Source organism: Ammospiza caudacuta, chromosome 21 (genome assembly GCF_027887145.1).
Source record: "Ammospiza caudacuta isolate bAmmCau1 chromosome 21, bAmmCau1.pri, whole genome shotgun sequence".
NCBI lineage: Eukaryota > Metazoa > Chordata > Aves > Passeriformes > Passerellidae > Ammospiza > Ammospiza caudacuta.
This window is the reverse complement of record NC_080613.1, coordinates 10,908,515-10,934,423: the sequence shown is the minus strand read 5'-3', so window position 1 is coordinate 10,934,423 and position 25,909 is coordinate 10,908,515. Positions and strand designations below refer to the sequence as shown.

The window sequence follows — 25,909 nt, the reverse complement described above, 5'->3', positions numbered from 1 at the left end:
AGGAGGGGGAAGAGAGAAAAGGAGGGAGAAAAACAAAACAAAACAGATTTATTGGCTCTGTAGAGGCAGCTCAGACACACTGGGGCATTGTTTCACCCCAGATAAATCTGCTACTCCATGCTGGAAAGCACCAAGCTCCAACTGCCAGTCAGGATTAGTGTGTAAAACCCTGCACTCTGAAATCCCGACAAAATCCCAGCCAGCAGCCAGGCAGGCTTTAACTCAGCACCCCTGCTCCTGCACTCCCAGGCTGTGCTGGGCTTTAACTCAGCACCCTGCACTCCCAGCTGTGCTGGACAGGATTTAACTCAGCACCCTGCACTCCCAGGCTGTGCTGGATAGACAGGATTTAACTCAGCACCCTGCACTCCCAGCTGTGCTGGACAGGATTTAACTCAGCACCCTGCACTCCCAGCTGTGCTGGATAGACAGGATTTAACTCAGCACCCTGCACTCCCAGCTGTGATGGATAGACAGGATTTAACTCAGCACCCTGCACTCCCAGCTGTGCTGGATAGACAGGATTTAACTCAGCACCCTGCACTCCCAGGCTGTGCTGGATAGACAGGATTTAACTCAGCACCCTGCACTCCCAGGCTGTGCTGGGCTTTAACTCAGCACCCTGCACTCCCAGGCTGTGCTGGATGGACAGGATTTAACTCAGCACCCTGCACTCCCAGGCTGTGCTGGATGGACAGGATTTAACTCAGCACCCTGCACTCCCAGGCTGTGCTGGACAGGATTTAACTCAGCACCCTGCACTCCCAGCTGTGCTGGGATTTAACTCAGCACCCTGCACTCCCAGGCTGTGCTGGGCAGCTCCAGTCTAACCCTGCCCACCCTCGCCAGGCTCCTGGGAGAGCCAGCCCAGGTGGGGAGGGATGATCAGCACAGATTTCAGTGCCTAGCTCTGCATTGAAGCTCTTGGCCAGCTGGGATGGAGGAGGGTGACTCTGGGCCACAACAGGGCCCTGGGTGTGCCCAGGGCTGTGCCCTGCCAGGCTGGACAACAATGGGGCTGCAAGGGGATTCAGGCAAGAGGGACCATGAAAGGCTGCTCTGGTAAGTGGCAAGGCTAAACAAAGAAGGATCAAATATTTCAAAAAAGGTTATTTGGAATTTTCCTCTTACTTTTCACCTAGTTATTGCAGCACTTGCATTCAGTATTTCTTTTGTGTGTTATCATTCCTCATACGGTCATCATGCCATTATTCATAATAGCAATATTCATCACACCAGTACTTCTAAAGCAATTGTTTAGAAATATTTGATTTTAAAAGCAGTAACATGTTTGATATCTGATTCTACTTAATTCACAATCATTTACTTATAAAACCACGACACAAAATATTCTGAATGAAAATCATCTGCAGCATCAACAGTTAAAATGTGAAGAATGAATTTAAAAATCTGAATGAACTCTCCAAACCAATCCTCCTGAAGCACCTCCTCTTATGTTTTCATACAGCCAAAAGAAAAATGTTAAACTGAAAAGGAAACTTCCTTTTAATCGCCTTCTGTGTTTTACAATTCCTAAAGAGCTCATTTCCAAATGCTAGATTTCATGCTCAGTATCTCATCACACTTCATATTTCAGGTCACAAAAAACTCCTTCAGCTGTGAAAGGCTCTACCTCATCCAGCTGAACTCTGAGGCACTGCATTTATAAAATACTTGAAGTAGCAAGCTGATTACTGGTTGAGCCAAGAGCATGATAATATTCCCATTATCCACTAACCTCTGGGAAACACCAGCCAAATTAAAAATGCCACATTTACAATTCACAAGATAATATTTTCTCTCATCTCTGGTTGTTCTGAAATGTTGAACTCTCCAAACACTGGCTGTTCTCAGCTACTGCTCCTCCTTTGGAAAAAGAAAAGGCTCTTTTTACACCAAAACAGAAGAAAAGCCAGATCTCTTCTCCCCAGTAAATTAGCAAATTACAGTCAAATTCAGTCCATGTGTGTGTGCATATCTGCACACTCTCCTCTTGGCCTGACTCCCAAAGAAATTTATACACACAGAGGAAAAAAAAAAGATACTGCAATGCAGCGTGTAACCAAATACACTGTAAATCTGAGCTGTAATTAATGCAGGGAACAGGCTGGAATGATACAGGAAATGAGAGCAGTTAGGAGAGCAGTGTTTCACTTCACATACAACCAATAATTCAACTTGTTAAAAGCTTTCTAAACCTCAGTCAACAAACCCACCCCTTTTCTTACTGACTGTTTCCTACCTTACCTCCCTGCCACTGAAACCCGAGCAGACACAGCAGGGGGAAAACATCTCTGCAGTCAGTCCCACCAGGCCAGGGGTGCCAGCGTGACACTGAGGGACACAGGGACACCTTCCCTGCCCAGGGGGACACTGAGGGGACACGGGGACACAGGGACACCCTCCCTGCCCCCGAGTGACACTGAGGGGACACGGGGACACAGGGACACCTTCCCTGCCCCCGAGTGACACTGAGGGGACACGGGGACACAGGGACACCTTCCCTGCCCCCGAGTGACACTGAGGGGACACGGGGACACAGGGACACCTTCCCTGCCCCCGAGTGACACTGAGGGGACACAGGGACACCTTCCCTGCCCCAGGGGGACACTGAGGGGACACAGGGACACAATCCCTGCCCCCGAGTGACACTGAGGGGACACAGGGACACCTTCCCTGCCCCAGAGCCAGGCTGGGTGATCTCCACAGAGCACCCCTGGAGCACGGCATCCACTCCTCAGCACAGGAGGGACACGCACCCGGGGGAGAGGCTCCAGAGGAGAAGCTCCAGGGAGAGCTCAGAGCCCCTTCCAGTGTCCAAAGGGACTCCAGGAGAGCTGGACAGGGACATGGGACAAGGGCCTGGAGGGACAGGACAAGGGGGAATGGCTTCACAATGACAGAGGGCAGGGATTGAACAAGGAGAGAAATGGAGAAATTTGCTGGTGTCTGCACAGAGCTGTTCCTCACCTGGTGAGGCTCCTGGGAATCTCAGATGAGGCACAGTCAGGGGCTGAACATAACAAAATAACCCAGGAGCAGCTGCTCCCAGGGCCAGACATGAACAGGAGAGCAAAGCCACCCCGTGCCCTTGTCTCCTCCAGCAGAGGGAGGACACTGCAGCTCCTGCTGCACCTGGAGCTGCTGCATCCAGGTACCCTCCAGATGAGACAGAAAATGGAAATGTGAAGGCCTCCTGAAAGAAATGAACAACTTATCTGCTCAGTCTCCTGCAGGACCTCTTTGGAGGACTGTCCTCCTCACAGTTCTCCTGGCACCCCTAGAGTGTGAAAAATGATAATTAATCAATAACTACTGCTATACTCTGGTGGGATACCAGACAGGTACCTGCCCATCCTCATCCGTGAAGGAAGAAGAGAATTAGCAATCAACTAATACCAGGACATCCAAGGAAAAACAACAGGAGCATCCAGGGAGTTTCACAAACCTTCCAGAAAAACCTGGAGATCTTGTGGCTGCTCCACACAGCAGGGAGCAAGAGAGAAGTACAAGGGAAGGAGGGATCAAGCAAAGGGACTGAAAAGCAGATGGTCAGAACTGACCCATGAGGGCATCTGGGCTTAGCTCTGGACAAGAACAAGGCAAGTATGGGGCATGGTGGCCAGAAAAACCCCATCATTCCCACCAAGGACACCCAGAAGCTCCACTAAAGAGAACTTCAGTCCTGCAGAGACTCCTACATCCTGAAGAGATAACCAGCTATTAGCAAGGGGCATTCTATGAGCAAAATAAAAACAAGAAAAATCGGCAAAAACAGCAAAAAAAACCCCCAAAAACCAACCAAACAAACAAAACCAACACCAAACCCAGTGTGGAAAGTCAGAGAAAGCAGGTCTCCCTGCTCCAGCTGTGCAGCTGAGCAGCTGAGGAGGGTCAGGAGATGTGTCCCAGGCAGCTGAGCCTTCCCAGTTCCCAGACTGAGCTCAAGAAAAAGTGCTCACTCTGGCACGGACCCTTCACAGCTCCCAAAAAAGGGAGTTGCAGACCTTAAAACAGCTGGAAAAGCCTCACCAAATCAAGGTTAGAGCACTTTGGTGGAGATCTCAAAAAGACACATCTGCACCAACTCCAACAAGACACAAAAGACTTCAAGTTTTGGCAATGAGTTTCTCCCAGTAGCATGTTCCTGTTTTAAACATTTTACATTAATATATTTCTTTTGACTGTTTTTCGTTCTGAAAATGAATGAGTTCTGCCCTGAACCTGGTACCAAAATTGCAGGAGATGGTAAATCAAATGTCTTCCAGTTCTCAAGGTTTGTGGTTACATTTCAAAACCATATAAACCACAAGCCTTATATTTTTGAGCTAGAAAAGTGCCTTTGAGGAAAACCATAAACTACTTTCTGTTCATTCTCTCCATTTCCTTTGTGCATCCATCACTCAAACCCTGCTGTGATCACAACAAAAGCAGTGCCTGGGGGCTGCTGAGGTAAGCACTGGATTTGTGGTGAGGTTTGCAGTGGAGTCCTTGCAAAATTCTGCTGCATTATTCACCTGTGCAGCTGAAGCTGAGGAAAGGGTGACATCCAACCCCAGAGGAGGAAATTTCCCAAGGAAAACACCTCCTGACACTTTCTGTTTGTGCCCAAAGCCATTAAATGCCTTGTGGCCCAAGACCTGGAAGAATTACAGTCGGCAGAAGAAAAGATACTGAATGAAAAAAAGCAACCCCAAAGAAGGTGGAAAAAATGAGTGAAACGCAAGGTCACAGCCCCCAAACTGTCACAGCTGAAAGCATGGATAGGAAAAGTCAAGAACAAAATGTTAATTATGAATTACAAATTTATGGAATCACAGAATATCCCCTGATCTGGAGGGACCCCCCAGGATCCCCCAGCCCAGCCCCTGTCCCTGCCCAGCCCCCCCAGCAGCCCCACCCTGGGCACCCCTGGCAGCGCTGCCCAAAGGCTCCTGGAGCTCTGGCAGCCTCGGGGCCGTGCCCATTCCCTGGGCAGCCTGGGCAGTGCCAGCACCCTCTGGGGGCAGAGCCTTGCCCTGAGCTCCAGCCTGAGCTGCCCTGGCCCAGCCCCAGCCGTGCCCTGGCTCCTGTCCCTGGCCCAGAGCAGAGGTGGGAGCTGCCCCTCTGCTGCCCTACAATGGTTACGTTTTCTTTAGGCAGCCAGCTTGTCCCCTGTACTGCAAGTTTACTGAATTTTAATAAATGTTTAATGGAATATCCAACGCACCCAGTAGACAATCAGTGAATTTTTAATATTACTTATTGTTTTGTGTGCCTTCTGACCCAATAAATCCCTGGAATCTGTTATCAGTGAAAACTCCTGCTTATCTCAACATGTCTTCGAGATGTAGTTCTGAAAGGAAAACTAAAATTCAAGGTATTTCCATGACCCCCTTAGGGCAGGTGTCTCGTTTGGAGTTTAAAACTCCAATACCTCAATGAAGACAATGCACAAGCTGGGGATTTGGTTGAACAGAGCCATTCACCCTCTCCTGTCCCACACCCACTCTGGGTCATCCAAATTGCAGCTAAGGACAAACAAATTGTGTGTTACGTGTGAATTAATCAAAGTCTCTTATCCAAACCTAGTTTGTCTCAATTTTGTTCAGAAGTGGCTGCAGCTCACAGTAAGTGTATGCTGCTTTTGCAGAAGAACAGGCAGAGAAATAATATCACTTACATGGAGCAAAAATGAATGGATACATTTTCTAGTGCCTACATTTGAACCACTGAGGATAAGCTGATCAAATTAAAAAGGTACAAAATTCCTCTGTAGAAAGCCACAGATTGTGACACCTTCCAGGTGTTCATTCTGTGCCCCCTTTAATGAGCACATGTAACGTAAATAAACCTCTCAGTTTGTTAGTGTGAGTCAGCACTTGGTGATAGATCCCAATCCCCACGGGCTGCAGTGATGAGTCCCCACCGAGGAGTGCAGGCAGCCAGAGGTGCTCCCTGCAGGGCTCAGGTAGCAGGGACAGGGAATGCTGCCAGCACTGCCTGCTCCCCTTCCACCACTGAATCCAACAGAGCCAAATTTACAAGAGGATCAGATGTCACAAAACTATTTCATTTCAGAAACAATACATTGCTCTGCTTTAGCACCATTTCCAGAGCTCCAAAGACTCTCTCCCCATGCCAGCAGCCCATTCCCTCACTGTGCCTCCCACAAAAGGCAGATATGATGAGAATGGCTAACTGTGCATTTACTGAACTCCTGCAGCAAGGAAATGAAGCAAGGAGATGCAGAGGGTCCTTCATTATTTGGCCTGTCTGGCTCACTGCAGCCTTGGCTCAGTGTCCATTTGAGCTGCTGTGTCCTCATCCACAGAGCTTTGAACTCAGCTGCACCAAGCCCTTCCCACCTCGGGAGGGAAGGAACCACACCAGCCACCACAGCCCTGAGCTCCTCACACCACACACCTCCCCTGCCATTTTAACATTAAAGACAGAGCCTTTGGGGAGGTCTGGGAGCCCAGGTTCACCAAGGAAAGAAAGGCTTTTCTTACTTGTTTCTTCAGCTCTTTATCCACACATTTGGATTCCCCTTCTGCACTAATGCAATCAGTGGGAGGATCTACATCAAACAGGAGGGGAAAATATCCCAAAATGCTCTGAGTTCCTCACTTGCAATCACCTGACTTTGAACATCAGCTCATTCTCAGTCACCAGAAACCTTGTACAAGATGAATGGTTCCACATTTCTTCATTCATCAGGCAGCTGTGACTGCTCTGTTTCTAGAGCCCTGTGACGACAGCCACCTCCTGCTCGCCTGCCCCTGCGGCTTCTCCACAGCAGATGAAGATTCTCACAGCTGGGATTGGCTCTGAAATAAAGAGGTCACATCACCTAACACACTGCCACAAGCTGGCCCAGGCATCTCTGGGAACTGCAGAACAGTCTATGTTTTGTTCATAGGCCAGATGGAAAAGTCAGCTTGGAGCGATTACCCCAGCCCAGTTCTCTGCCTGTACTGAGAGCAGGGGCAAAGCTTTATTCCAGTCCAACTGAGATGGCTGTTTCACTGAGCAGGAAATATTCTGCTTCACTTTAGGGAGGAGGTCAGTATCTAGAGGCTTATCTTTTTGTGGTTCTTTATCATCTTTCACACAGACTTGGTTTAACAGAAACTCTGAACTCGATGATGCACCTTGCAAGGTGCAGGCCAGCAATTCCTCCATGAGACTCTGGTTTAGAGGCATTACTCTGTTAATGTGCCAACATGCAGTCATGTGTCACAGAATTGGTCCTGCTGAATGTGGGTTCTCTAATACCCTTGCATAAGCTTACATGAAGCACACAACCACAGAATGGCTGGGGCTGCATCTGGTTCTGCAGGCAATGCTCACCTCATGTTCCTCACTTGGTTCCTCTAGACAAAAGCCAGAACTCCTCAGGTGCCATTAGCTGAGCCCACACTTTCCTGGGATCACTCTGTGAAGCCATACCTTGTCTGTGCTGCTGACTACATCATTATTGAAAAGGCAGAATTAGGGGCTCAAACAGAAATATGGGGGAGAATGAGGTGCACAGGCAGAACATGGGGAAACTGCCCTGCTGGAGAGGGAAAAGGGAAATGAAGAGTGTATTGAAAGCAAGAGAAGTTTTTCTAGAAAAAGAAGCCAGCCTTTCTCAATGGCAACAAAAATCATTCTCTAAGTAAGGGCAAGTGAGATCCTTTCCATTCTGAGAAATTTGAGTTATGAAAACATAATAGGAACCTCAGCATTTGGCTGATACATGCTCAATTTCTAAGTGAGTCAGAAGTTCACATTCTTCTACTGCAGCCTCCCAACTGAAAACAATCCCCACACTTGAAGCACAAGAATAATAAAGCACACATATGCTTCTTATAAAACAATCCTTACAAATAACCATGCCTTTTGTTTTCCTAATGGCTAAAATTCATCATTTCCCCCCCAAAAAGCTCAGATCAAACAAAATGCACTCTCATTAAAAGAGAAGGCTCGCTTGGCTGAGCACAACAGGCAGTGACATTGCCCTCTTATTTTCTTAGTGCTTTTTGTCAATGGAGAGCCTGGAGAGCTGCTCCCCAGGCTCTGTGGGGCAGGGCAGGTTCAGCACAGCCACAGCCCTGTGCTGCAAACAGGGGCTTTCCTCTCCCTCTCCCCACATCAGCCCCAAGAGCATCCACATTCCTCTCCCTCCCAGAGTGTACAGACACGTGAGCAACAACAGCAACAGCAACAGCAAGAGCACGGCATCCCAGACTGGTTTGGGCTGGAAGGGACCTTAAATCCCATCCAGTGCCACCCCTGCCATGGCAGGGACACCTCCCACTGTCCCAGGGGCTCCCAGCCCTGTCCAGCCTGGCCTTGGGCACTGCCAGGGATCCAGGGGCAGCCACAGCTGCTCTGGGCACCCTGTGCCAGGGCCTGCCCACCCTGCCAGGGAACAATTCCCAATTCCCAATATCCCATCCATCCCTGCCCTCTGGCAGTGGGAGCCATTCCCTGTGTCCTGTCTCTCCATCCCTTGTCCCCAGTCCCTCCCCAGCTCTCCTGGAGCCCCTTCAGGCCCTGGCAGGGGCTCTGAGCTCTGCCTGGAGCTTCTCCTCTCCAGGTGAGCACCCCCAGCTCTCCCAGCCTGGCTCCAGCCCTGGAGCAGCTCCGTGGCCTCCTCTGGATCTCTCCAGCAGCTCCACAGGGCCCAGGGCTGGGGCAGCTCTGCAGGTGGGGTCCCACCTGAGCAGGGCAGAGGGGCAGAATCCCCTCCCTTCCAACACCTGGGCACCACACCCAGCATGGGAGCAGAGGGAGCCTTTCAGAGCCAGTGCCAGCTCAACAAATGTAAATGAAACCTCACCAAGGAGTCACCCAGCTCTGGGACATCCTTGCAGTGCCTGAGATGAACCAGCCTGGGCAGCAGAAACTTCCCCTGCCCAGGAGTGAAGGAGCTGTCCCACACTGTCACCCTGAACAAGGTGTGACATCACCCCAGACAGACAGAGGCCATCTGGGGATGCTTTCAGTGCAGGGCTGGACAAGAAGTGAAGCATGCTAGAAATAGCAATTCTAAAAATAACACCAAGAGGTTCCTTTCTAGGCAGGCAATGAAATCCAACTTCATAAAAGCCCAAAAATGTAACAATCATAAACCTTGTGCAGGTCAATACCCTCACATGGCTTCCTCCTCTGTCAGGGGCTCTAACCCCAGTGTCAAGGGCTCTGCAGCACCAGGATGACAATCTCTGGCACAGGACAGTGGGGACACACATGGGAGGGGAGCACAGCACTGCAGTCCCTCATTCCCTTCCCATTTTACACCTCTCCCTCCACCCTCGTGCCAGGCACAGCCAGAGGGGTGGCTCAAGGCCCTGAGCTGGGTGGATCCCCATCCTGACCAAACCAGGCTTTATACTCCTGTGTTCGAGGAGTTTAAACAAAACTCACAGTTTCATCTTACAGTTTTTCTTTTCCTTCAAAAATTCAGCCAGGCTACCCTTACTTCCTTTAGGCACCAGCTCCATGCATTTTTCCAGTGATGAAGAGAATTGGGTTTTGTTCCCATAAACCAGCTCGGTGTTGAGGGAAGGGTGAGGAGCGAGTCACCACGTTCCCAGAAGGAGGACAACAATCAGTGCCCTGGAATGAGCCCTTCCTCACATCCCCTGTCCTGCCAACCTCCTCAGGCCAGGAGCAGGAGGATCTGTCACAGCCAGTTAATGCCCTTGCACTGAGTTAATGGCACTTCCATAGAAATGGAAATTCACTTTAAAAACACCTAAAACAGCACTCCAGAAAACGAACAATTTCTTCTTTCAAACTTATCAACCCTGCAAAGGGGAAGAAAATTGATATTGTCCAGAATAAAAGGGGAAACTTCATAATTATGTAAGAGACTGAGACTGCCAGGAACAGCAGCAGCCCCAGAGGACTCAAGCACAGGATGGAAAAGAATCATCAGATCCAGAGTACTATCATAGAGCTAAAATTATATCTAATTTTTTGCCTCCAGACATCTCTGGAAATTCCCAAGTTCTAAACCTAACAACCTTTAACTGTGTGTCCTAAGTAGTTTTATTTGAAAAAACCCACCTGGTAATTCTAAAAAGCTGTAGTACATATTTTGAAGCCATCCAACTTTCTTTTGAGAACAGTAACAATAGTTTGATTCTTGTATAAAAGACATTCCCAGCTTTTCTCCAGCCAGTTCCTCCCCTGAGCACATTTCAGCAGCAGCACATTGCTGGATGGGGCAGGGCCTCTCCCAGGTCACTGGGGACAGGAGCCAGGCCCTGGGCAGTGCAGGAGTCACCAGCCTTGCAAGTGCTCACAAAAGGTGGAGATGTGGCACCTGGGGACACGGTGACATGTTTACTTGGGTTAACAAAGTGGAGGAGACCCATCTGTCCCGGCTGAACCAAGCCCTCCAAAGGCAGAGGGAAATTACTGCTTTGCTTATGTTGAATAAAACAATGGTTAAACCTCTAAGTTAAAAGAATTTCTCCTTCTTCCTCTGACTAATTACATCTCAGAGTGGTAGATTAAAACTCCATCTCTGGTAGAATCCCAGACTAGTTTGTTGAAGGGCCCTTAAAGATCATCTCATTCCAACTCCCCTGCCATGGGAAGGGGACACCTGCCACTAGACCAGCACTGACACTGACACATTTTCAGAACCTTCAAACAATGCATTCTTCATCCGTATTTCTGCTGCAGCTTTTGAAAATCCCACCCTGAGGTTCCAGAAACAGTTCCAATCACTCCCAAATCCCAAATCTGCTCTCTCCACACACAGAGCTCTCCAGGTGACCCTGCAGTGATTGCAGACCAGCTTTTCCCAAGGCTGCTCAAGCCACTTGTCCAGGACGTGCTGCAGATGCTGCCCAAGGCTCAGGCAGGACCTGACCAGTCCCTCACCCCACACTGCCACTGCCTGCAGAGCTGCCTCTGAGCCCTTCCACTGCTCATAGCACCAAATCCATGGCCAAATAAAAGATCTCACTGCTACTTAAAACAAAAGTTGTGATGGCTGTTCCCTTCCGAAATTTATAGCTGCACCTCCTAGATAAAATTAAAAACCCCTATTTTTGAGAGGTCCTGCACATTAAAATCGTGGCTCTGGGGAGGCTACATCCTGGAGGAAAAGCCAGGATACCTGTCAGCTCAGCACCAATGTGTTTGAAGGGATTTGGTGGTTTCCATGGTGATGGGGAGGGTAAGGGGCTGCCTGGTTCCAGCTCTGACTGACGCACATCTCAAACAATCGCTCTCTTCCTGTTCGTATGGCACAAGAAAAACAGGATGCTGAGAGGTGTTTATCTGAGAGAGCGAGATAAGCAAGCGCACTGCGAGTTCTCCAAGTATAGGAGTTCACCAATGAGATGTTATAGACTTTCTGCGGAAAAAAACCGACCCACTGCTGCCGTGCTGAACGTGATTAAATTATGCATGGAAAAGTCCTTTCCCTTGGAAGGCGCAGGAACCGTGCAGAGCTGCTCTATGAGCCGTGAATACCAATGGAAAGGCTCTTTAGTGTGTGGTACCGAGTTCCAGTGCTGAATGAAAGCAGAGAGCCAGCCCAGTGTGTGATATCTGCCACCCCAAGCCCTGCCTGGGCCCCTCTGGGGGGGTGGGCACAGAGGGTGGGGGCTGCCACAGCCCTGGGGCTGCACACAGAGCTCAGGCTGCTCTCAAGGGCTCTGTGCCCAGGAGCACCAGCTCACAGGCACTTCTCAGCCTCCCCCTCGACCTGAGGCACTTTGCAGCATTTGAAATGTCCCTCAGTGCCTGAGAGGGACTCTGCCCCCTTCTTATCCCAGCTTCATCAGTGACAGAACCTGCAAACCACACAGTCAATCATTACCTGCTCTCTAATCACCACGAGCTGGTTACAGCCCAGCAGCACTCTGGGGTTTAAAGCTGAAAATCTCACGTCCAAAAAGCACAGCAGCATTGTCCAGGGGTGGTTCTGGAGCAGGGAAAGGCACCTTCACACCCCTGTCACACGTGGGACAGGCAATACCCCTGTCCAGAGGCTGGTCAAAGCCACGGCACAAAACCAGGGCCTGGCTGCACACACTGGGACTGACCTGGGGTCACAGTGCCTTTAATGCATCTCTCCTGCTGATTTACAGAATCCCAGAACCTCCTGAGCTGGAAGTGACTCACCAGGACCAGACAGTCCAACACCGGAATTGCAGCTGTACCCATCCCATCCATGTGGCCACCAAAACTGTCCCATCATAGCCAGGAATTGTTACAGCTTGGCTCTCTAAGGACAGGCCTGCTTCCCAAAACCCTGTAAGACACAACAGCTGAGCTTTGCCACCTGTGCCATCCACACTGGAGGACACAGGGTAGCACAGATCTGCATGAGAAAGTGGATTTCTGCTTTATGCAAATTTTGTTTTCTCAGTCATTGCACATATTTAAGACAGTATCAAAGGAACAAAATGGGAACCCAGTCATTGTCTCTGGCTTGGCTGGCTTACAGATCAACTCCCAGCCTTTAATTCTAGGAAGTGAGTGACCACGGAGCCTCCTGACAGCCAAGGGCCCCCCTTTTTCCATCTGACTTGCTGTTTGTCTTGGAAGTAGCCAGGTTAAGGCTGTCCCATTCAGCCTGCAGCGGAATGTGGGGCAGATGGAAAGAGGGAAAGACAGACAGAGAGACACTGCAAAGGCTGAGACAAAGCCTGGTGGTGGGATGAAAGAGCGTGGAACGAAGGCAGGGCCCAGCCAAGCCAAACAAAGTTCGCCTTGAGTGATTACATCTGCTGGAGAGTCCCCAGCTTGCACTCTCCTTGCTGAGAAATTCTTTTAATTGTGTCTAGGACATTTTAAAAATCCCAAGAAAAGCTCCTCTGTAATTGTTGGAGCTCTGAACTGTGTGAACTTTTGTCGTGCTGAATCGCTGCAAACCTCTGCCACTGAAGCAGGGCTTTGCTGAGGGAGAGCCCTGGGGAGGGAAAACTGGTCATAAATCTCCATTTCATTTTTCCCAAGGAAAAACAAACAATTTAGACAAATTCTTCTCCCTCCCAATGTCTGTATAGCTCAGTGCAAAGTGCATCCAGCAGAAAATGAAAAGAGATCCGTTCTCAGATTAGCCAAAATTAAGCAAGGTTAAATGAGCGATGTGTAGAGCCAAAGCCTACAGCTGTGTGAAATGGGCACCTCCCAGGGGACAGCAGGGATGGTGGATCTTCCACAGCCACCAGAGCCACACAGTGCTGGCTGAGGGATGAGGGGAGCAGTGGGGCAGGAGTGCATGGCCAGCACCTGCACCACACAGCACCACAGGGCGCCATGGGCGAGTCCTGGCAGATATGAAAATCAAAACTTGTGGGCCAGAAAGACAGAGAAATATTAAATAATCTTCAGGAGCCGTGATCTTGCCTTGACCAGACACACTTCAGGTGTTACCTGAATGCCACTGCCCTGGGCTTTTTGTCACAGGTCCAAATCCCTGGTCTGTGGCAAACCTCCCTCATCTTCAGGCCTGTTTTCACATCATTAATTTCCCTCCACCCCTCACTGTGATAAGCAGAAATGCCAGAGAGTTAACAGGCTCCAAGCACCTCATTTCTCTCCTTCAGAGCCCACACATCTGCCTGCATGCTCAGGTCACTGGGTATTTGTGTTTGCCACATGTGAGGGACAGTCGCTGGAAGCCACTCCAAAGGCAAGGCTCAGTGCCAAAGGTAAATTAAAACAAGGTGGGTGAGATGCCTCCTCTGGCCATAGTCTGACAGCTCACCTTGCCACAGCGTGGGGTACCCCAGTAAGGAGGGAACACCTTTTTTGTGCCCCTAAAACAGCCACCCAAAGGTGGGCTTGGTGTCTGCACATTTCCCCAAGCACTTTGAATAAATACCTGCCTGTATCACACCACCTGCCTGGTGCCCAGACATTCTGCTTAGGACATGAGCTGTCCAAAAGCAAACTGACTCATTCTCATTAGAATCACAGAATATCCCCTGATCTGGAGGGACCCCCCAGGATCCCCAAGCCCAGCCCCTGTCCCTGCCCAGCCCCCCCAGCAGCCCCACCCTGGGCACCCCTGGCAGCGCTGCCCAAAGGCTCCTGGAGCTCTGGCAGCCTCGGCGCCGTGCCCATTCCCTGGGCAGCCTGGGCAGTGCCAGCACCCTCTGGGGGCAGAGCCTTGCCCTGAGTTCAGCCTGAGCTGCCCTGGCCCAGCCCCAGCCGTGCCCTGGCTCCTGTCCCAGAGCAGAGATGGGAGCTGCCCCTCTGCTTCAGCTCCACAGAAAATGAACTTGGCCAAAACACAGATCTGCTCTTGCTGGGCCAGGGAATTGACCCAACTCAGTGAAGGCTCCAAGGTACCAGCACAGGAGCAAAGAGGTGACCTGTGCCAGGACTGGGTGCAAGGGCATGAGAGAGAAGGGCAGGAGCAAGACCTTTCTCTTGCAGCTGTGATTCACCTGTTTGATCAGTCAGCACTTCCACTTGCTCCATTCTGCCAGAACAGTCACCTTTCCTCATCATCCAGAGCTCACAGTACTGACTGCACATCAGGTAGTCACACCTATCCTTCAGTGACATGAAGGTTTTATGTGCTCTGCCATGCAGAAGACAAGACTCCAGCTGAAGGCAAACTCACACAGCAGCCCCAGGACAGGATTTCTCAGCTTGCTGCTGATGGGGGGGCTGTGAGCTGATCAGCACCCTGAGCCCCTGGAGCAGAGTCACCAGCACTGCCGAAGGATGGCAGTGCACAGGCTCATGTCAGCATCATCCAGATTTGTTTTTTAAACAGTATGCCTGATAGAAACTTTAAAACTGTATTTGTAATTTTAGAACAGAATTTATCCTTATGATAGGGAGCCTTTCCAGGCAGAACCACCTCCTCTGCTCCCAGACCCTGCATTTCAGAAAGCACAGCATAGCCAGGATCATGCCATGTGGAAAGACCAGCTCAGAGTCTGTTGAACAACACCTCAACAAGGCTGAAGGAAGCCTCAATGGAGAGAAACACCCGATGTGGCTGAAAGAAGGGCGACAGTCAGACCAGGTGGCAGCTCAAAGACACAGAGCCTGATCAGGGCCTGTGAGCAAAGGGACCAGTGTCTCTCTAGGCCCCAGGTACAGGAACAGTTTGAGGGCCAAAGAGCACCATCTGAGAACAGCCACTGCAATAATCCCAGTCCTCAAAACTATGGAGGGTTCTCTGAAAACCTCCAGTTTGCTGGGGAGGAGGTTGGAATTTTGTTTTATGCTTATTTGCCTCTTGTTTCTGTCCTGGTAGATAATGTTCATTTCCAGTAACTGTTGACCAAAGTGGAAAAGGAGGATTTAACAATAAAGTGCAAGAGTCCATCACAAGTTATGGCAACCCATGTGCTCCTATGAAACAATAACACACCAACATAAAATAAATCAGTGCCTTTTAATTTAACAATGTAAATTACCCTCCCACCTGCTGTGACTCTCCATAAGGAGAAAAAGCTGGCAGTGTATTTACCAAGCTGTCTATCCCAGTCCCATTCTGCACTGGCCTCCTGCCCTGGGGTTAGACTGTAGGACTCTGTCATCTCTTGCACTCGTATGACCTAAGAAAGGGAATGTGGCCTTTTTCCCACAAGCCCAGAGTGAGAACATCATAAAAGCTGAACTTTAGCCCCCTTTTTGGGCAGGCAGCACAATAGCAAGGAGGATGCTGTTACTCCCCAGAGGCTCTGCTGCTGAAAAACATCACCAAGCTCAAGTAAAAGGTCAGTAGTTAGGATTGCATCTCTTGTTTTCTTCAGTTTTCCTCCTCCGTCAAAGGCAGTTCAACATTCTTTGCACACCCCCCTCCCTCCTTCTGAGAAATGCAGGAAGGAAGTGCTTGCAAAATAGTTTAATTTAAAAGAAGGCACAATCACACACAGCAAGCCCTGGTGCAGGCTCTGAGCAGGACGTGTCCACTGCTCCCTGTTCCCACTGCAGCACAAACGAGTCCCTCCCTGCCTGGGCAGGGCTGTGCTCCAGCCCCTGGGCTGCAGAGCTGTGTTACAGCTGTGCTTGTGTGCTGCAGGCAGCCCTGCTCCCCCAGGGCACACAGCACTCTGCCCAGGAGCCAGGGCTGCCCTGCAGCCTCCCAGGGCACTGCATGGGACCAGGCACCGAGTGTCACCTCCTGTCTCTCCCATAGCTAGTGCTTGCTGGATTTCACAGGATGTTTTTCCACCAAGGCCTGTTACCTGAACCTTGCTAGGGTTTGGGAAGGTATTTGGGACAGTTGGATTGAACTTGACCCTTTTCTTCACTAGATTTATGTGAAAGAACCAGAGTGGGTGGAAGCAGCTGTTACACTCCATGCCTTTTTGCAAAGAGGAATGTGGAGACCAGCAGGCAATTCCTGGAAAACTCCTTCATTATCCATCAGTTTCTGCTGAATGACCACATATCCAATCTAAACATCATTCTTCCCAGGCACACGGTGTTTTTGTATCCCTGGGCAAAGAGCACTTACTATCACAAGCCTATTTCTTTGTCTTTTCCAAGACTCTGGCAGTCCCAAGACTTCCCTTGAGCCATGAACCACAGGAGCCACATGTCAGGCCAGGCTGGCAGTCCCTGCCTGCTCTCCCTTCTTTGAGAATTCCCAGTCCTTCCAGCCCAGTGTCCTGACACAACCCCTCAGTGCCTGTTCCAGGGTGCCACGTTCCCCTCACTGCTCGTGGGTTCATCTCCAGCTGGCATCCTTGGACTTCAGGGGACACTGCCAACAAACCAGTCCTGTCTCTTCTTTAACTCATTGCTGTCACAGGGCATCATTAGGGTAATGAAACAACAACGAGATCAATGCATGAAGGACGTGAGCAGAATCACACCCAGGACCACTCCAGTGGTGCCTCCTTCCCAACAGGATGCCCAGGACAAGCAAACACAAAATCAGTTATTTTGTGATAACTGATTCTAAAAAATCAGTTATTTTCTAGAAGGACATTTCAAAATGCTGCATGCAGTTAACGTGAGCACTTTGCTGTGTACAGTCACACAGCTGCACAAATGCTCTCCCAAACAGGGAAATGAGAGTACCCAATGCCACCAGCTGGGGACTGGGGAGCTGCAGCAGGACCTGAGACCAGGTTGCTGAGTCTGGCTTTTTTTATTTTAAAGTTGACAGCTTCAACTTCCAGCATCTACACCCAGCACTGAGCATGGGGAAACCTGCTGTTCTCCAGCTCTAGGCCAGATGGATAAATTTTTTGGGTTAATGTTTTCATAACCACGCAGCCAGGGCTACTGTTTATTATCCATCCCATTCCCAGGAACTTCCTACCTTCTTTTCTTTTTCATTTGCTGCTGCTTATATGCATTTCTGATAGATTTAAAAATAACTGATAGCACTGCAGAAATACCTTCAGCTGTAAAATAAGGGTTCCATAATCCTGCATTCTTTATACACCATAAATAAATTTTTTTTTTCTGTCCTGCAGAGTATTGTAGAGGCATTTAAGGAGATTACTGCCCACCCCATGCCTGCTGCAAGCCCAGACAAAGGACAATAAAAACAGAGGAGAAGGAATGAAAGAACTCCAGAAAGGCACATTTGGCTGGGAAGAGGAGGTGCAGGTAGTCAGCACAGAGCCTGACCACTCCTTCAGGGAAAAAAATTTTTCTAATATCTAATCTGAACCTCCCCTGTTGCAATTAAGGTTGTTTCCTTTCAGCCTGTCCCTTGGCTCAGGGCAAAAGAGACCAAACCACCACCTCACTACAAACTCCCTTCTGGTACTTGTAGGGAGAAATTCCTAGCTCAAGGTTTTTGAGGATACTAAAGCCATACTGAAAAATATAAACCCAAAGAGTTGGTTTAAGGAATGGTTAAAAACAGGTTACAGAGCAGATAGACCTGAAAATATGAGCCAAATATTGTAATGCAGCATTTAAACAGAAGCAGTGATACAGGGAAAAAGATCCTAATTCAGTTCTGAGCCTCTTCTTGGAGAGAATCCTACTCAAAGGTGATCCAGTCAAAGATGAGGCCCCCACCTGACTTGGTTCCTCCTTCCTTAAGGCATCACAGATGGCTTTGCCTCAGCGCTGCCCTGAAGAGCTGACAGAAAGCTCTGCCTCATCCCCGCACCCACAGTGACCCACACATCACCCGGGCTGCTCTGCACCCACAGCATCCCCAGCACCTCCTTGGCCCAGGCCCCACCACCTGCCAGCACAGCAGCTCCTCAGCAAACATCAGCCCTTCGCCTCCCTTCCTCCCTTTCTCATTTGTTGAGATGCTTCTTTGAAGGGGAACTTGATTATTGAGATACTTGATGACAAAGGGAAGGGCAGCCAATGTGCAGTGCCTGCTGCCAGGCCCAGCTCCAGAGGAGCGGGCTGGTGCTGGGCTGCAGGGCTGTGCTCCCAGGCTGTGTCCTCACTCTCTGTCCCCACTCTCTGTCCCCAGTCTCTCTCCCCAGGCTGTGCTCCCAGTCTCTCCCCAGTCTCTGTCCCCACTCTCTGTCCCCAGGCTGTGCCCCCAGGCCTTGTCCCCAGGCCCTGCTCCCATTCTCTCTCCCCAGTCTCTCTCCCATTCTCTCTCCCCAGACCCTGCTCCCATTCTGTCTCCCCAGTCTCTCTCCCCAGTCTCTCTCCCCAGGACCTGTCCCCACTCCCTGTCCCCACTCTCTCTCCCCAGGCTGTGCTCCCGGTCTCTGTCCCCAGTCTCTCTCCCCAGTCTCTGTCCCCAGGCTTTGTCCCCAGGCCTTGTCCCCAGTCTCTGCTCCCATTCTGTCTCCAGCCTCTCTCCTAGGCCCTCTCCCCAGGCCTTGTCCTCAGGCCCTGCTCTCAGTCTCTCTCCCAGTCTCTCTCCCCAGGCCCTGTCTCCATTCTCTCTCCCCAGTCTCTCTCCCCAGGCTCTGCTCCCATTCTCTCTCCCCAGGCCCTGTCCCTGTTTATCCCGCGGTGTTTTCCCCTCGTTAGCGATTGTTTGGCGGCTGCTGATGGATGGTGCCGAGGGCTGGGTCTGGAAACGCTCCCCAGCCCTCAGGAAGCTCAGGGGCCTTTGCCAGTACTTCCTTCCTGCATACAAGGGGAGGACAGAATGGGAAAAACCTTGGCTGTCTCTCGCCCTGAGAAAAGGTCTCCCCTTCCAGCTGGATTACAGTAACAGTATTTTAATCTTTCACAAGATTATAATATCCTTCCTCTCTAAGTATAGCTCCAGTGGCAGCTCAGAGAATGAAATGAGCCAACAATGTACGACTCAATAGGTGGTGCTGGAAGCGGAACAAATGGAGGTCCAGATTGGAAGATCCCTATCCTCAGCCACGATGTAAAGCACCAGTGGTCACACCTGTCCTACTCAGCACTTGACTCCAAGAGCAATCAGGATTAAGCACTTCAACAGGAGGTGTAAAATGTACATGAGTGATACATGGAAAATTAGTCCCTCTGGACAGATTCATTCCTGTGCCTGTTTTAGAGAGTGGATCTAAACTCAAACCACAACATTTATTACACCTACAAAAAAGAAGGCTGCAATGAGCAATCTGTGAATATTCTGACCAAACATTTCTCACAAGCATCCAGGATATGTTATAGAGACTTGAATGTCTTTTTCCCCAGCCTCTAGGTCCTTCTGTGGATGATTCATGAATCTCCATGACATCCTGATGTGTCATCATCACCTGTTCACAGTAATAAAATACATGCTGAGTATTAGAGAATCGATATTTCATACTACGACAGGAATCTTCTTAAATTTTCCTTTTTTGAGCCCCAGATTCAAACCCATGGACGATGGCAAGGGTGTTAGTGTAGGCAGATGTTCAGAACCCCAAATTGCTCTGCCCCAGCCATGTGGCCTGGGACAGCCAGAGCAGGGCACATGGGTGGTGGCTCTGAGGACCCCTCTCCCTGCAGGCCCAGCAAGGGGAGATCCCAGCAATCCCCTCATTTTTCTGGGCAAGTTTGCCCAAGCGAGTCTGTAAAAGCAAGGAACAAATTCTCAGGACTCAACAACAAAAGAAAACTCCCCCAACCTGTGAGCAGACAGCTCTCCTAACAGCCTCTATTTCTGACAAAGGCCTCAGACAAAAAGACTTCACCCATGAACAAAGGTTGGGGAACAATGGGAACTGTCAAAAAATAGCCCTCACGTCAGAGCTAAGAATGCCCCTTGACACTTCCAAAAAAGCCCAGGCTGAGCAGAGCCTGGCAGGCTGCAGGCACAGCCCCTGGCATCCGCCTCTCCCAGCACAAACTGCCAGCAGCACTCCGTGAGGCTGAGCTCCCACAGCCAAAGATGGGGATGGAAGAAGAGAACAAATTTATGGCAGGTCTGAGCCAGAAGTAACAAATTCCTGTCTATCCAAGCTCTCCAGCAGGGACCCTGACCCTCGGACTTGATGGGACATACCCGACAATGGTGTGTGCACATCTTCCTTACTGCAAAGGGTAACCAATTACCAATGCAATTAGTGAGAAAACTAAGTTAGGGCAAATAGCAGAATGAGTTGTCTAACACAGTAATAAAACTCCTGTGTTCTGAAATTGTGAGAACTTCCAGAAAAAAAATTGCTAGAAAAATTTTCAACCTGGACTAGAATTCTAAGAATGCTGATATTCAGATGTGGACAGGAAACCTCAAAGATCCAATAATCTTTATGGCATGCAATTTGGCATTGATTCACATGTTTTGCTTTATTTGTGACTCAGCATTCTTCTCCAACAGCAGTAAGAAAATAAATGGAAAGCAAATCATGCTGAATGAAAACTCACCCGTGGGCTGATCACTTGAGTAACTGTCCTGACTCATCCTCCCAGATCAGGATGCTGAGGTTGGAGGTCTAAACTCAGAGATGCAGCCCAAGCTCCTGTTTCTGGAAAGAAAATGTAGAGTTACTATCAAACTGTAGGAACCTCATCCTGTGTGAGAAAGATATTTTGTGTGCAGTGTGTTGTCCTTGAATTTAGCAGGAGAGTGGAGAACCTACATGCATGTACAACCTGGTGTAGGAGCGATAGGACACATGCCAGAAGATCAGAGAATGGAATGGGAAACTGAATTGAGTCAACCAAGAAGCCCTGGAAAGTGGCATCTGAGAGCCCATGGAAGGTAAAACAACATGGAGTTAAAAACACAGCTAGGTTCCTGGAATAAGCTGAGTTCCAGATTTGAACAGCACAAACAGGACTTTGGCTCTTCACTTGAGTAGCCAAACAAACCTCCTGCACAGGGTGAAGAGTTGGACTTGATGATCCTGAGGTCCTTTCCAACTCAGCCAATTCTATGATTCTGTGCAAACCCCAGACCTACCTAACCCCAATGTGGACTAACAGGCCATGTGGAAGTGTGTTTTTGCCACAGCTACACAGCTCCTCCTCTTTGTTTGCTTGCCCTTCCACTCATCATCACAGCTTGACTGTGGTAGAGTTGGGAACAGAACCCCTCTCTCCCAAATCCCAGCCCAGTGCCTGAACCACCACATCCTTCCTGCTGAATCACACTGCAGGATTGTTTACCAGGAAGGAAATTCCCCCTCGAGAGCACTCACTCTGAGTGTGCTGGTGGAACACAAATGCTTAGAAAAACACAAACAGAGAGGCAATAACAACAAGTGATTAAAGTCCCTGTGCTGGCTGGAGGCACATCAGCACCTTGGGTTTGTGGAGCAGTGGAAGCGAGGCCCCAGGGAGTAGGACACGACACAGAACAGGCAGTGCATCCAGACGGCTCCCAGGAACAGCCTCCTGCTCTCCACAGATGATCTGTGACTCTGCAACTCTCTTCCCCACGTTTAACATGAGGTGCATGTCACTCAGGGCCATTCAAAAGGTTTGGATTCTCAGCAGACAGTGGGAAGTCACCTTTGGGAGCAAACCTGCCAAGTGCAAGCAGCTGTGGATATGATCCAGAGGGTCAGAATTAATCTCAACATGTTGTGCAAGCAAAGGGCCCTCACTTTCTTTAAGGTCTTTAGCTCCAAAAAAAAAAAAAAAAAATCAAACCAAAAAATAACAACATGTGTATGAGGGGAAGATACCAAAAATGGAACAAATATCTTTTAGCCTAAACACACTTTGCCCCATTGGTCTCCTAGAAAACAAAAAGGGCTGTAATTCGTTCATGATCTGTCAAAAAACACAAACCCACTGAAATGGCAGATTCATGGTCCAGGACTCTGAAGAATTTGGCTCTGCTCAGCAGTTGGGCAAAGGGGAAGAATTTCCCCATTCACAAGCAGTGGCTTTCAGGTTGTGTCCCACAGGATCCCACCACAGTAACCAACAAACACAGGCTTGGGCAGATGGCAGAGCTGGGGCTGGATCTCCAGGACATCCCCTTCAAATACCACTGCCTGGCAATCCCAGCAGGACTGGAGGACTCCTGGGGGACAGGGAACCGAAGCTTCCCTCTCAGCAGCATCCTGGGGTCACACCCAGATCTAGAGCAGCTCTAACAAGCCCCAAGATGGGACTTCTACTACAGTAGAAGTTTCTCACCAGAAGATACTTTGAGCCACTTCAATTCCTTTGAACAGTAAAAAAAGTCACAATTTCTCCTCAGGGCTTCTTTTGACCTTGACATGATCTGAAATCCCTCAAGCCTTGCTTTTTGACATCATATGAGAGTAATTCAAGAATTAACATGAAATGTAATTCCATTGTTCTCCATTCAAATGGCTATTCTCTCATTCCTTGCCTGCTATTTTTGGGGTCAGGATCCAGTTTGTAGCTTTTTCCATTCTGTCTAAATCAAGTGTGTCCAGAGGGAGAAGATAACTGCACATGCTCAGTCCTGCAGGATGGGGCAGTGATCAGTGTGCAGGGGGGGGGTGATGGCCCCCAAGAAGGCAATTGCTGCCATGGGTGTCTCCTGCTTGGTTCAAACAATTCCCTGTATGGAAACCCAGCGTGGAGCAGCCAAAGGAAAGGCCAAAGGAAAAAGCCAAGCTGCTTCTCCAAGGACTGCTGGTTTTTCTCCAGAGCAGGTGGGGTCACTGCCGAGCTCTTGATTGTGATGTCAAGGTCATGGCTGGTGCCATGCAGGACTTGGTTTGTATTGCAGCCAGGAGAGATAAGGGTGCAAACAGTCAGTCTGATAACACCAAGGATGGATGGATGGATGGATGGATGGATGGATGGATGGATGGATGATGGATGGATGATGGATGGATGGATGAATGGATGGATGGATGGATGGATGGATGGATGGATGGATGATGGATGGATGGATGGATGGATGGATGGATGAATGGATGGATGGATGATGGATGGATGGATGGATGGATGGATGGATGGATGAATGGATGATGGATGGATGGATGGATGGATGGATGGATGGATGATGGATGGACGGATGGATGGACAGTGTCTGACACCTGCCCTGCTTGCAACTGCCGCAGGAGCAAAGCAACCTGCAGGTGGATGGAGACAGTGTGAACAGAGCTCCCATTCTGCTTTCTCAGTAACAGCTGAGGCCACAGCCACTGCCAGACAGGGAACTGGGGGCCACTGGTTTCCTTCTGAGTGATTTCAGTTCAAGCAGGGCCATTGCTGGGCTGGAGTGAACAAAGTGCTCCTGACCATGCTGGGAAAAGCAGGAAGTCTTCTTCCTGACAGTCTGTTAACTTCCATGGGATCAGCTCTGGGTTGGTATCTCAAGCTCTGCCTGAGCTGGTGCTTCCCTTAATGCTCAGAAACGTGGTGAAGTGACCATATAAAAAATCTTATCTCTTTGCAGAAAATGTCCCCACAAAAAAAAGGTTTCTATTCTGCTTGGGTACGGGAAATATTTGAAAATGTGAAGTGAGAGTCACTTAAATCTTTAGAAACAAGAAAACAAACACTGCAAAGCAGTACTTATTTGTAGGTGTCTTCACACAGGGATTTTGAAGCCTATTTCACATTTTTACAAGCTTCCTTTTATTGCCTTGGTGTTACAGAACATACAGGCACACACAGCTAAAAAAGATATCACAGAATATCCTGAGCTGGAAGGGACCCCCCAGGATCCCCCAGCCCAGCCCGTGTCCCTGCCCAGCCCCCCCAGCAGCCCCACCCTGGGCACCCCTGGCAGCGCTGCCCAAAGGCTCCTGGAGCTCTGGCAGCCTCGGGGCCGTGCCCATTCCCTGGGCAGCCTGGGCAGTGCCAGCACCCTCTGGGGGCAGAGCCTTGCCCTGAGCTCCAGCCTGAGCTGCCCTGGCCCAGCCCCAGCCGTGCCCTGGCTCCTGTCCCTGTCACAGGGAGCAGGGATCAGAGCTGCCCCTTGGAGGAAGCTGCACATTGCCCTGAAGTTTCCACTGTCATGGACCCGTCCCCAGAAAAAACATGAGTTAGGAGATGGGTGAAGGAGCTCTGCTTCTAGGAGTGCCTGCAAAAGCATCCTCTGAAGATCATGGGTGCCTTTTCATTGGCTTTTACAGACTTTGGATTCTGTACTCAAACCCAGTTTAGCTTCAATTTAGCTCCCATCAGCTACAAACCCAGCATTCATCCTTCACAAACTTCATACAAGCTTCATTCTTCACAATGTCCCAGCTAAGCTACACCATTCAAAATCTCTGCTTAAATTCTGGCATCTCAGGCTGCAGCGTGTCACAAATGACCTGCCTCCCAAGCCCTTTCACAAGCTGTGTCTGTAGCATATGTTCTTTCAGAGTGGGCAGAAGTGATGAAGAGGCTCCAACCTCTCTGCACCTCAGGTTGAAATGCAAATTGCAGTTCCACCTAATTTTACAGACTTCCCATTATCACATAAATCTTTAACTACTCAGAAATGGAAACTTCACTTTGCTGTGATGATATTGAAAAAAAACACTGACACAAGGAAAAAATAAAAAAGAAAATTCAAACCAAGCAGTGTTCAGCCAGTGCCAGCCTTGACTCTGGGCCTGTGTGAAGAACCCCAGGCTGTGTTCCCTCCCCTCCAGGGCCCTGAAACCAGCAGGGGTCCACGAGTTCCTATCCGGACAGGGCTGCTCAGGACCACTGGCACTGCAGAAGCAAAGGGGCCAGGACATGACCCTGCCTCCCGTATAAATTTATTTGGTTGGAGCTTATTCTAAGGAGATCACTTCACTTGAATGCAATTTTTATTAAATGATTATTGACTTTTGATAATTTATGGGAGTAATTTAATAATTTCCCACTATTCATGTCATAATAAGATGCATTGGAAGTGCTGAAGTTCCAAAACAGAACACTCATGGCAGAAGCCAGCAGAGCCACACTGCTCCAGAGAACATCCTCTGCCTCATTAGCTCGGACATTAAAACTGGAAAGCAGCTGACAAAACATCAACAGATGTCTGTCAAAGTCTGTTGGGTTTTCAAGGCTGTCCCCTCAGCATGGTGAAGCCCACCAGCTTGACAGGAATGATTTTTTATGGGATTCCTGTCCAAGTTCCTAACATCAATAAGCAAATTGTTGTGCCCCCAGGGCATAAGTAGAACCTGAACTCCTGGAGGAAGCCCTGGATACCAAAGAAGGTATCTCCCTGCATGCCTGCAGAGTTCCACGACCCAGCTCTCCCTGCTCATTTCACTCTTCTTACCCATCAATCACCTCCAGCCACTGGGAAAGCGAACCCTGGACACAACCAGCACACCTGGAGTGGCTCCGGGCAGCGCTGCCAGGACGGTGCTGCCGCGGGGGTGGCTCAGCCCAGGGGCCGCAGCCCTGGGCGCTCGACGAGCTCGGGCTCAGGTGCGCTTCCCGGAGCATTCCCCGTGCGCTCCCCGTGCGCTCCCCATGTGCTCCCCGTGCATTCCCCGTGCGCGCCCCGTGCATTCTCCATGTGCTCCCCGTGCGCTCCCCATGTGCTCCCCGTGCATTCCCCGTGCGCTCCTCATGCATTCTCCATGTGCTCCCCGTGCATTCTCCATGTGCTCCCCGTGCGCTCCCCATGTGCTCCCCGTGCGCTCCCCATGTGCTCCCCGTGCATTCCCCGTGCGCTCCCCGTGCACTCCCCGTGCATTCCCCATGCACTCCCCGCAGCATTCCC

At 49.8% G+C, this 25,909-nt stretch overlaps 1 protein-coding gene across 1 annotated transcript in view; it reads right to left on the bottom strand.

Moving 5' to 3' along the window:
* The window catches only part of EXD3 (exonuclease 3'-5' domain containing 3), a 136,397-nt gene that overhangs the window by 61,032 nt on the left and 49,456 nt on the right, over positions 1-25,909 (bottom strand). The window contains exon 3 of the mRNA XM_058818328.1: positions 20,683-20,783. Coding sequence (XP_058674311.1) covers positions 20,683-20,719 — 37 coding nt within the window. The 5' untranslated portion in view covers positions 20,720-20,783. The remainder of the gene's footprint in view (positions 1-20,682; positions 20,784-25,909) is intronic.